The sequence below is a fragment of the Macaca mulatta genome, chromosome 12 (genome assembly GCF_049350105.2).
Source record: "Macaca mulatta isolate MMU2019108-1 chromosome 12, T2T-MMU8v2.0, whole genome shotgun sequence".
In the NCBI taxonomy this organism is placed as follows: Eukaryota; Metazoa; Chordata; class Mammalia; order Primates; family Cercopithecidae; genus Macaca; species Macaca mulatta.
In genome coordinates, this window is record NC_133417.1 from 141,306,223 (window position 1) to 141,319,226 (window position 13,004).

General features: G+C 45.4%; 1 protein-coding gene across 4 annotated transcripts in view; it reads left to right on the forward strand.

Annotated features, from left to right (window-relative positions):
- AGAP1 (ArfGAP with GTPase domain, ankyrin repeat and PH domain 1) overlaps window positions 1-13,004 on the forward strand; it is a 647,080-nt gene that overhangs the window by 559,627 nt on the left and 74,449 nt on the right. For all 4 annotated transcript variants that reach the window (XM_015111237.3, NM_001261633.1, XM_077956100.1 and 1 more), the window contains 1 exon segment: window positions 1,856-2,078. In XM_015111237.3, the coding sequence (XP_014966723.1) occupies window positions 1,856-2,078 (223 nt within the window).

Below are 13,004 nucleotides of genomic sequence, written 5' to 3' on the forward strand. Positions count from 1 at the left end.
GCCCTGGAAGGGGCTGGTGACTTTGGCTGTGCTGCATCCATGATCTGGAGGTGGAGACCTGGTTGTCAGTGATCCAGAGGTGCAGAAGCAGAGGGGGCCAGTGGAGAGGTGGGCTGTGCAGACACAAAGGGAGAGCCACAGGCGAGGAGGGGTCCATGCCAGCTGTGTGCCATGCCTCCACCCTCCACACCCCCAGACCAGGGCATCCCCCATGTGGCCATCCTTCCTGTCCCCGCTGCCCTCTTCCTTCCCATGCCACTTGCGCATTGGTTCTGACTGCACTTTTTAGCATTGAGTCTTTGCATTTCTCTGTTCTCTTCTGCTTGGGTTTTCTCCATTTGATGCATAAGTTTCTCCTTCCCAGCCAGAACCTCTCTTCTTGCATTTCTTTTTTTTTTTTTTTTTTTTTTTTTTTTTTTTTTTTTTTTGAGAAGGAGTCTCGCTTTGTCGCCCAGGCTGGAGTGCAGTGGCAGGATCTCAGCTCACTGCAACCTCCGTCTCCCGAGTTCAAGCGATTCTCCTGCCACAGCCTCTCGAGGAGCTGGGATTACAGGTGCCCTCCACCATGCCCAGCTAACTTTTTTGTAATTTTAGTAGAGACAGGGTTTCACCATGTTGGTCATGCTGGTCTCGAACTTCTGACCTCAGGTGATCCGCCCATCTTGGCCTCCCAAAGTGCTGGGATTACAGGCATGAGCCCCCGCGCCCAGCGTCTTCTCACATTTCTTGTGGTATCTATCGCTGCCTTCTTGCACGTGCAGTAGATGTTAAATAAAGGACTGGTTTTCTGATTTCTGATCAACTGGCGTAACGCTATTGCTGGTCACTTGACATTTATAAAACAAGAGATGTCTCCCCAGTGAGTCAAATGTGACCTGAGCTGCTTGGTCTTTTGTAGACTGTTCAAGTGTGCCCGGAGTAAACATTGCCTGTTCCCAGGAGAGTAAGCCGTGTCTACTTACAGCGGTGAAAGCCATTGACTCTCAAGGTCAACCCCATCTTGGCACATCAGCTGTAGATTCTAGCATGAAGTCAACCCGGGCCTGAGTTCTTGGTCTTCTGATGATGCCAGCCAGTTTCACGCAGTGAATGCTCCAGTTCTGGGGTCCCAGTGCTGCTGTCTGAACCCATTTCTTGTCCTGCACAATCCTTACACTAGTCCTTGGTCTAGTTTCACAGCCCAAAGCCTGTCACCATTCCTTCTGCAAGTCAGCGTTGGTTGCGCTGCGTGACAACCCCACCAAAGGGCCTTGCCCACGGTGCAGTTGCTTCAGTAGCTATAGTTAAATAAGATCACTGAAAACGATATTTTTTCACTGTAGTGTACCTCTCTCTCATCTTTGAAATTTGCAAGCATGCCCGTTGTGTACCTCCTGGAAACTTTGATGTGCCAGTGGCTGCAGAGGTAGCAATAAGGGAATGACCAGAGTCACGGTGTCACCCAGCTGCCCCTCAGCACTTCTCCTCGGCAGCAGCTGTCCCCAGTGGATGCCGAGTCACACGTGTTTTTTTCCCGTACAGGTCAGCCCTCTCAAGGTGAAAGCTGCTGTGACGTATGGGAAAGTGCATCTTTTCTATCCAAACCAAAGCTGTCAATTATTTATTGTGTGGGAAATTCCAAGGCTTTGGCTTCAGCCAAATGTGTTCTGAAGCTACTACCAACTGCCAGTCGTTTGGGACACCTCAAACAGGACTGAGCACTGGCTAGGGAGCATTTCTTCTAGCCATGGATGTGGTTCTAGGAAGAGCCTGTCAACGCAAAGTTTGACTGATTCGTGGCCTTGTATTTCTAAGGACAGTTGGAATGAGAGATGATGGTCTGATTGCATTTAGCATTCTGTTCCTCTTCCCGTAGATCCTAACTGGGCCAGTTTGAACTTGGGAGCCCTCATGTGCATCGAGTGCTCAGGGATCCACCGGAATCTTGGCACCCACCTTTCCCGAGTCCGATCTCTGGACTTGGATGACTGGCCAATCGAGCTCATCAAGGTGATGTCGTCCATCGGGAACGAGCTAGCCAACAGCGTCTGGGAAGAGAGCAGCCAGGGGCGGACGAAACCCTCAGTAGACTCCACAAGGTAGGAACTTTGGAAGATGCCTGGCTCCCGACACGTTTGCCAACAGTTAGGCAACTGGAAGCGATCGTAATGACAGCCACAGTTGGGATGGTCCTGATAACCTGTAGGAGTTCAGGAGTTCTGATTCATCCGGCATAGGAATGTCGGTGTTTAAAACTGGTCTTAAGCAGACGTGGAAAATTCACACTCCTTAATTTTTTATATTTGTTTTTAGGCCTTGGGGATTTCTCTCCCCCTCTTAGAAATGTATTAAGCTTCTAACCTTATGAATATATTACTTTAATTAATACATTTCTAATAGGCATAAGCTGTGCCGTTGACACTAATTATGAATTTTTGATCCTTTAATTTTGTTATTCTTATAGCTTTGATAAGCATCTGCTCTGTCACTCCCCCCCGCCACCATCACACAAAAGTTATTTTTATGGTAACAAAATATATTTTATTTTCTAAAATATATCTCTAACACATTTAGTCAACCAAGTTCAGCATAATGTATGGTGTAACTCCTCATTAATGTTAATTGTTAAACTGTGTAAAAAACGCATTTATTTTGAGGCCGTTTAGTTTCTCATTTTTCATTTACAGCTATTATAAACCGTTTTTGAGTACACATACATATTTAATGTTCCTAAGAGGTGATAAAATGGCATGTCTTCCGAGAAGGCGTGTGGCGTGGAGGCAGAATAGAGCATTTCATCTCCGTGCTTGTCTAAAGCAAGTGGCTTCCAGGGTTGCCCAGGTGCTGTGTTTTTCCCCCACAATAGGAAGTAGGGGTTTGAGGTTTGCTGTCAGTGTTTGCCTCTCAGGTGTCTGAAGAGATGAAGGGAGAGGAGAGGTCTCCCATCGCTGGTACTTTTTAGGTTCCTCTGATTTGTTTTGCTGCTGATCAGATACAATGAAAGTTCAAGTGGTAATCTGTGGTTCAGCCACAGAAACCGGTTTCTACTGCAGAGCAGTAAGAACGTGAGAAGGGCTGGTGGACTTCAGTTCATTAACACTGAAAAATGAATTTGTGGTGCCACCTTTGGCTCACTGGAGAGAATGAAGCTGGTGTGTTACTCATCTTGCTCTCCATATGAGGGATTCTGTGGTAGTGGGGAAGACAGGAAAGGTGCAAAGAACGTGTTTGTTTAAAATTGCATGGTTTTGATACATGAGCACTTTATGAGTTATGCTCTATAGTGTAAACAGGGGTAAGTTTCTTACAAACTGAAGAAATTGTGGACTTTAAAAATTATTTTTCTCGATTTAACACTACCATAGAAATCGGCTGGGTCATCGACTGTGGACATGCTTAAAACATGAATTCATGTTTTAATACCTAGTTTTTAAAAGATAATAACATTGGAGGAAACCTGGGTCTGAAAATGAAAAATGATTGGAAATTAGATTGAGCTGAATGTATGAATGCAGAAAACATTGAAATAAGTTGGAAAAAACGATGCATCTTACAGTTTATATGTAAAAGAAGCACATTCACTATTTTTAATACCCTGAATTATTAGAAGTTTGTTTATCCATCCATTACAATTTAGAAACAATTTAGAATTATTAGAAGCAAATATATGGGTTCATGTTTTACCTGATAAATATTTTATAATTTCATCTTCATTCATAAATGAAGATTGTGTGTGCACAGGTATTTCATAGTTCTAATTTGCATCCTTGAATTAAGTTCTTGAGTGTAGAGCCCAGTCTTTTTTCCAGTGTTACATACATCACATCATTGTATTTTAGAGACCTATTGCCGAGACTTGCTTTCTCACAAGTGCAGTGGTTGCAGGTCAGTCCCATCTTTTCTTCAATCACCATAGCTTTCCTAAAGAGCAGTGCTGAGTTGTAACTCCTCTCCGAGACTGTGGTGTTGGTCATGTGGTTCCCTGCTGTTGCTGAAGGTAACTGTGGAATTTCCAAATTCCCTTCGCACCTAAGAAGATAAACACATACAAGAATTGAATGTTTCTTTGTGCCTGTGGTAATTTTCCTGGGGAGTTTTGTTTTCAGTGAAAATCAGCAAATAATCATTGAGCATTTTCTGGTAGAAAAGAAACAGTAAGTGATGATTGCAGTTCCCTGGTGATTGGTGAAGGTTCTCAGGGCCGCCTGAGGATGCCAGGGCTCGGGAGAGTGCTGGCAGTAGGTGCGTTCTGGGAAGTGTCACTGGAGAGATGGCATCTGAGCTGGAATAGGGAGTGATTCCCGGGGCCGCAGCCAGGGGACCAGGTGGGAAGGCTGGTTGGAGGATGGGAGTGGCCTCGGGGGTGCAGGCTTGGCCCGTGGGGAGGTGTGCATGTCGGTGAGTCCAGCACCGTGGATGGCAGCCTCCCATGAATGAGGAGGAGCAGGGATGGGGGAGGCCCAAAGAGCAGAAGCAGGAAGGGCCTCTGAGCCAGGCACTTTAAAAGCAACCCTGGGGGCAGGGGAGAGGGGAGGGGTTTGTCTCTTCATGGGTTCTGTCTGTCCCTTCCAGCTGGAAGGCCGGGGTCCTGGTGGAACATGCGGGAAGCCTTAACTACACTGTCCAAAGCAAAACACACCCAGCCCAATAACAGAGTAGAAATTCAGACTCCCACCACCTTCACCACCTCCTCAATAGAAAATGGGAAAGTGAAAGCAGGGGGCTGGAATCTCCGCATGCAGTTCTGTCCATGACGTGAGAAGATTCTGCCTTTCGAAGCCACCCCCGCTCCCCCTTCCCTGCTCCCTCCACCCCTCCTGGTCTCTGCAGAACCTACGATTGTTAGGAGAAACAGCTGGAAGGTTCTTTTAATGTGGCCCTGAGGTAATACCAAAAAGAAATATTTTAATAAATTTTTATCTGTATCGAAGGAAAAGCCAAGTGCAATATATTCGGTGTAATTCTTTGAAAAAGGGCCCAGCTGTTTTCCCGAGGAGCTCTGGTCCATTCCATCTTGTGCAGAAGATTCATTCTGACAGTGGAATATAATTAGAAATGCGTCATTCCGCCTGCCCCCACCCCCAAACACACGCACGCGCGCGCGCGCGCGCACACACACACACACACACACACACACACACACACAATTCAAGACCATGGGGAAGTAGAACACAGCAGATCTTCCCCCAAAGAGACTGCCGCACACTGGAGTCACCTATTTGTGCGGCCAGTTAGGACAGCAGGCGCCCTGGACAGCCGGCCTCTGCCGTGTCCCTGCACCCCTGATTAGGGCAGCTTCGGACGGCTTATAATTGGTTCTAGTAAATCTCTGCCGCCCTGAGAACTGCCGTTCAAACTTGAGCAGCATCATGATCAATCGAAGCTGACAGCTGAAGCAGTATTGACTTCCCATTCCTAAATAGGGGAATCATTAGTCAAGAAAAGCATCTTTTAATTACTCCCAGGAAGAAAAAAAAAAATCTTTTTGGATGGATTCTGCAACAACTGCCATTTTTTCCCAGTGCATTCGATATTAAATTTATTGTCACAGGAGGGGAGAGGACGCCCTTCGTCCCCCTCTGTAATGGGGGTTTAATTTGGAGAAAGAAGCGCGTTAGAGAACAGATCGATGCTACAACAATTAACTACATCTGGGGTAGAATCAGAATTCCCCTCTCTAATTGCTATTGATACCATTTAAGCACACACTTAAAATATTGATTTTAAGTGGGGATGTTGAAGTGGTGGTGAGGTAGTAACAGTGGACAGAACTAACTAGGTTTTAGGGGTTTAAGAAGGGAGCAGTCAGCTGTGTGTAGGACAGGACTTGTAACACCTGGCTTGTGTATTTGTGTGGTACCATAGCATAGTGTGTTGTAGGGCATTGAGCAGCGGGGCCGGGGGCTACCAGCCAGGCAGGGCTCTGGGTTCCAGTGTTAGAGGCACATGGTGTTACTGAAGGGAGAAGTTGCCAAGCTCCTTGGTGAGCCTTTCAAAGGCAAGAGTAATAAGCTCAGAGGTGAAGATGTTGAAACAGTGGAGCGAATGTCTCCTGCATGAATGAATGATTGAACGAGTAACTGAGTGAAAGCGGGAACTCGTCATCATGGAACACATGTCAGGTGCTCTTGCTCCTTCGGGGCCTTGGAATTCCTCATGTGAGTGAAACTGGGGCTTTGACGTTTGCAGCACCAGCAAAGCCGTCTCAGTAAACCCGTCCAGGCACATCCTCTCTCCCTCTCTCCATCCTCTCATCCTCTCTCGCCGGCACAGCAGTGTTTCCGGGGCTGCACCGCAGCGCCCTGGCCCGTTGTTCTTTGTTGCTGTCCCCATTGCACTTAAAAACATTTGGGATTGGCTGCAGTGCAGGTGATTTCCTAGCAAGACGTAGCAGAGCCCTCTGGTGCCTCATTCCTCTTGGCAGAAGCCTCATTCTGCAAGACGCTGCGTCTCCCATCTCTGCGTCCCGGTGTCAAAGCATTTGGCCCCCAAGGCCTTGCAGGGACTCGCTGCTATTTGCATTTCAGTGCAGGTAGCCTGTTTACACGGGGGTTTGGGAGCCTGCTGATTTGGGCCAGGAAATCAAAGGAACCTGGAAGTGGAGAACAGTGTTTTCAATTCCCTGAAAGAGCCCATGAGAGGAGCTCTAAGCGCAACTGAAATCACCCATTACCTCTTTGATGCCACTTGGAAGGGAACCGAGTTTGCTGATTTAGTATGTGTTCTTTTCCCTTTTTTAGCATCCTTTCTCTTTTTCTTCCCCCCGTTATTTGTAAGTTCACCTCCGTGCCTAAACTCCCTTCTCGTCTTTAACCTATAAAAATGTCGCCTTCGATAGGAAGATTTGGGGCCAGACATCAGAAATCTGCGTGGGAGAGACTGGCCGTACACTTCCAGATGGAACAAGTCTGCCCAGTGATGTGAGTTCCGTCTCTCTTTGATTCTGGAACTCCACTTTCATCTTATTTATGCACATGGAGATATTGATAAAGGGGAAATGTATCCAAACTGAAAATAATTGGATCCCTACAGCTAACTCTGAGATATTAAAAGCAGTACCACTTGGCTGTGTCTTTGTCTTGTTAGGTTTGATCATAAGATCACAATATAGTAATCTCGGGCTCAAATTTCTGGCATAAAGATGCACTGTTCCAAATGTGGCCTCAGGGAACACGACTGCCCACACAGCCCCAGGATTGTCTCATCTTATTATTTTTCAACAGTTCTTGGCCTGCTGAGGTCAATGTTTTGTCTCTTTTGAGTGTTCCTCTATGCTTGACACCTTTTCCTATTTTCTTTCTTTAAAAAAAAAAAAATGGGGAGGGGGAGAAAGGAGAAAAAAAAAATAAAAAAAGGACTTTGCCGCGATGACCAGAGTCCATCTGCAGTTGGGTGGCATCTGCTCCCCACATGTCACTTCCCTCATTAACAAGCAATTGAATTAATTAAATGCTACTCAGAACACGCATAACAAGCTACCGGCAGTGTCCAAATTAGCACTGATAATCAAGGATGATTTCCTTTATTATCCTGCTAAGTGGTGTGCAGACTCTGATCTCCCTGTCTGCCCTCATCTATTTACATACCCCCAGCTCCTGCCTTTGGAAGCGGAGGTTATCTTACCTAGTTAATTTGCCACGATCACCGAGCATGGCGGATTGATGCCCTGCCCCTGCCGCCACTGCCGGGCCCGGGCCCCCTCCCCGGCTGCCCTCCCCCAGCCCCAGCCTTTGTATCTCAAGCTCACTGATAAATTAAAGGCCACCCCTGTGGTCTCTCAAGTGAGTAATAGAGGCAGAAATTTCATTTTGCAACTGGCTGATTTAATGATCCAAAGGGTAATTAATGGCCTGATTATCTTAATGTTAAATATGTCCGGCAGCAATTACTGTGACCTCCCGCTTGTCAAGGTCCGGGCTGTGCTCTTCTTTCAATTAAGTTCTCTGGGGCTTAATGGTATGAATAAACTCCTCTGATTCTATCATCCCGGACGCAGAGGGTTCAGGGAGCTGGGGGCTCGTTTAGAGTTTTAATCAGCCTGTCTTCTACTCCGGCGATCAGAGTTAACAATTACAGCAAGGACAGTTTAACTTTCTTCTTCCCCGTGCAGACCCCCCTACACGTACACACATGCACACTTTTGCGTGTGGTTTTGTGTGCCTTGTTTTCATGTGTTTCTTTCAGTGCTCTGAGGGAGAATTCTGTTTGTGGAGGAAGCCACTGTGCTCTGTGAGGCTCGTCTCTTCCAATATAAATTATCATGTGAACGCTGTGGTTTTTCTATTTGACAGGCTTAATTAATTGGCAGGAGCCCCCGAAAATGACAGTGCCACTAATTGCAACTCAAAGTGAATTTCTGTCACCACGGCGTGCCTGTCAGTGGGCATGCCCTGGCCCCAGCCGCAGAGCGGGTCCACCCTCCTAGTTTCCCCGTCCAGGCGGGGTCTATGCCCTGCTCAAGCCACGACAGCGGCAGACTCCTCCAAGGAGCCGTGGGTTTGCAGGCATACCGTCTGCTTGCAGGAGTGACATTTACTACCAATAAAGTTTATACATTCTCAGCTCTGCAAACGCAACAGCTGCTCGGGGACCTCAGCCTTTACTTAAGATATTTTAGCAACTTCTCTTAGCAAGCCAACTTGGAATCAGACCGAGAGAACCATAACTCACTTAGCCACCCTTCATGACTGGATGGTCCTCATTAGCACACTGCTAAATATGCTTCAGTTTACTAGAGCTCCGGGCCCGGATCAGAAATATTCTGCTATAAATATTAAGCCAATTAGGAAAATGTACAAATGAGAAGTACGTTAACACTGCCTTTAAAATAATACCTATAGATTACACTTGACAACAGATACAGCAGTACATCTAGTGAACCTCCGCAGGGAGCTTGGTGGGAATTCGAGCAAGCTCTCCGTAAAGACTGGCTCTAATTATAAGAACGGTGATTCTAAGAAGATTCTCCATGAGGTTAAGTATAATGGGATCTGCTTTTGAAAGGATAACTGTACTTACATTTGCCTTTGAACCAGACGGACCGAATGGTGCTCTCGGTTTATCATGCCGCCTGCCGCACACGAACCCCAGTTATTTGTTTGATCCTGCAAGACACCAGTGTGTGCTGGGAGCCGGCTTTGCTACCACAGAGCTGTCTTGGGTTGAAAATCCTTATCATTTACGTTCTGAAATATGACCGTCGTGACAATTAAGGAGTTTCTGATGCTTAAGAATTTTTACTACCCCTAGCAGATGAGAAGACAAGTCATCAGCAGGCGGCAGCTGGCTTCCAGGTGTCCTGACCACATTCAAGCCCGTGTCTACTTGTGGGAGTATATGAAGGAATGGAATGGGAAGATTAACCTTTTTAGGCTTGAATTATATAACATGGGCCAATAAATATGGCCTCATTTTGATTCCTCCAGCAGTCGAGCATTTTCCAAGGGGCCCTGTCTTTCAGTGGTGTTTTGCTTATTTTGTACCAGGGATTCTCTGTCTTCTAGGGCACTTTTCTCTTTCTTCTTCTTCTTCATAATGAAGAGGAGGGAGACAAAAACATGGCCGGAGCATGCAGTGCCCTGTGTGCTTGGATTATCCCCATTCCCAGGAGTGTGCCAGGGTCACGTGGGAGCACGGGTCAGACTGCAGGCACCAGGATCTGACTCCAGATGCCGCTCTGCAGTCCTGCTGCTGCTCCTGTTCCTTTTCTGCCAAATCCATGTCAGGAGTGGCATTGAGAGAACCGACATGTTTAGCAGCATCCCCTGCCACTCGCCCCTGGTCAGTTTCTATCTCAGTAGCCATCGTGTGTCAAACTGATTAAATAAGTAGTGCAAACTTATGTATAATAATATAACTACAGTGTCTTTCCACTGTACAGTAGCTTCACTTACAGTAATGTAAGTAATCATAAAGCCTCTTCCATTTTAGTTTACATTCATGTAGCAAACTTGACTTTTTTTTTTTTTTTTTAGTTGGCGTCTCGCTCTGCCGCCCAGGCTAGAGTGCAATGGCGCAATCTCCAGTCACTGCGACCTCCACCTCCTAGGTTCAAGCGATTCTCCTACCTCAACCTCCCAAGTAGCTGGGATTACAGGCATGCACCACCACAGCCAGCTAATTTTTGTATTTTTAGTAGAGAAATACATTTTAGTAGAAAATACATTTTTAGGGTTTTGACGTGTTAGCCAGGCTGGTCTCAAACTCCTGACCTCAAGTGATCGCCTGCCTCGGCCCCCCAAAGTGCCGGGATTACAGGCATGAGCCACTGTGCCTGGCCAAAACCTGACCTTTTAAGTCACACAGCCATGATTCTGAAGTCTTAATTCTCTTCCACCAGTGCTAATCCTAAGAGCTTCCACAAAAAAAACAGCACTGAGAACTGTTAAATGTTGAGATCCACCCACACAGGTGCAGAGTTAGAGCCCCCATGTTTCACATAACCACATCCTACTCATGTCCCTGACCCAACACTGCCTTTTGGGAATGTAAAGCCTATATTGCAGAGACCTCACAATTATAATTATTATCTGCATGGTACAATATGGAGCCATATCTCAGGCCACAAAGTTCCTGGTTCTGGTTTCATGCCTAGCATCTTCTGCCATTTTAATTTTTTTTAAAAAAGGGTAATTCCTCATAAAGAAGAGACTAGTCATTTTTCCACCCACTTAATTATGTAGATTAGTGCTAAAAGAAAATAATATTTATGAAGTTTCCTGGGCTTCTTTTTTATCTGGAAGACACAATCAGCTTTGAGGCCTGGGTCATGCATACTGGCAGTGAGAGGGACAAGTGGTCCATGCCCTCCCCAGTGGTTGTGGAGGACCTGCTGATATAGAAGATGTGGTCCATGTTTATTTTGCTTTGTATCTATATAGTGGTTTATCGTAGCATCAGTATCACATAGAAAGGTATATTCTTGAGCCCCACCCAGGCTTACTCAGTCAGCATCCGTAGGGGGTAGGGTCCAGTGGTGTGTTTTAACTCTCTAGGTAATTCTTATGCACATTAAAGTTTGAGACACTGTGGTCTGCACTAAGTAGGAAAAATTAAAGTCCACAGTCTCACCTGTGAACTCACTGTCTTAGTCCAAGTCCCTGGACTTCATTCCTCACTTCTTGAGACCCAAGTCTTTTGTTTTCTTCCTTTACCAGACTGTTGTCTGGCCTAGCATATCCAGCAGATGTTACAGCCAGAGAGCATCTGCAAGAGGATTATACTCTGTGATCAGGTGGCATTGAATGCAAGGAAGGCAAGGTTGGTTCAACACACAGAAATCAGTCAATGTAATATACCACATTAATACAGTAAAGAGAGAAAAAACATAATCTTTTCAAGGGATGCGGAAAATACATTTGACAAAACCCATTGCCCTTTCCTGGTAACAAACACTCAGCAAACTAGGAATAAAAGGAAATTTGCTGAACCTGATAAAGGACATCTCTAAAAACCCCATGGCTAACATTGTACTTTATGGTGAAGTACTGCAGGCTTTTCCCCTAAGATCACGAACAAGACAAGAATATCACCAGATCTGTTCAGCATTATACTGAAGGTTCAAGCCAGGGAATTAGGCAAGAAGAAGAAACCAAAGGCAACTAGATTTGAAAAGAAGAAGTAAAACTACCTCCATTTCCAGATGACATAGTCTTTTATGTAGAAAATCCTAAGGAACCCACAAGAAACAAGTTAAGCCAAATTGAAGGATACAAGATCAATATGCAAAACTCTTAGCTGGCCATGGTGGCACAGGCCTGTAGTCCCAGCTACTCAAGAGGCTAAGGCAGGAGGATTACTCGAGCCCAGGATTTCAAGGCTGCAGTGGGCCACAGTTGCACCACCACTTTCCAGCCTGGGGAACAGAGCACAACTCTGACTCTTAAAAAATCAAAAAGGCCAGGTGCAGTGGCTCGTGCCTTAAATCCCAATGTTTTGGGAGGCTGAGGCTGGAGGATTACTTGAAGCTGGGAGTTCAAGAGCAGCCTGGGCAACATAACAAGAGCTTATCTCAAAAAAAACAAAAACTATTGTATTTCTATACACTAGCAATGAACAATCAAAATAAAATTAAGGACAATTCCATTTACAAATAGCATCAAAAAGAGTAATACACTTAGGAGTAAATTACCTGTACACTGAAAACTACAAAGCATCATTGAAAGAAATTAAAGAAGACCTATATAAATGAAATGACATCATATTAATGGGTTGGAATACTTATTGCTAAGATGGCAGTACTGTTCAAATCAGTGTACAGAGTCAGCAAAATCACTTTCAGAATCTCAGCTGCCTGTTTTTTTCCCAAAAATTTGACAGCTTATCCTGAAATTCATATGGTGCGGTAAGAGACCATCAAATACCAAAACAATCTTGAAAAAAGTGTTAAAAAGTTGGAGATCTCACACTTTCTGATTTCAGAGTTTACTACAAAACCATAGCGATCCAAGCCTATGTGATATTGGTGTAAAAATAGACATATATCAATGAAGTAGAATCAAGAGTCTGGAAATAAGCCCCTTCATCGGTGGTCAGTTGATTTCCAAAAAAGATGCCAAGACATCTTCCCCATCAATGGGGAAGGAATAGTCTTTTTAGGAAGTGGTCCTGGGACAACTGGATATCCACTTGCAAAAGAATGAAGTTAGACTCTTATCTAATGCTATATATAAAAATTAACTCCAACGCCTGTAATCCTAGCACTTTGGGAGGCGGAGGCGGGTAGACACTTGAGGTCAGGAGTTTGAGACCAGCCTGGCCAATATGGTGAAACCCCATCTCTCCTAAAAATACAAAAATTAGCTGCGCATGGTGGCATGCACCTGTAATCCCAGCTACTTGGGAGGCTGAGGCAAAATAATCACTTGATCCCAAGAGTTGGAGGTTGCAGTGAGCCAAGATCACACCACTGCACTCCAGCCTGGGTGACAGAGCAAGACTTCGTCTCAAAAAAAACACACACACGCACATTAACTCCAAATTTATCAGAGACTTCAGCGCAAAAACTGAAACTATAAAACTTTTAG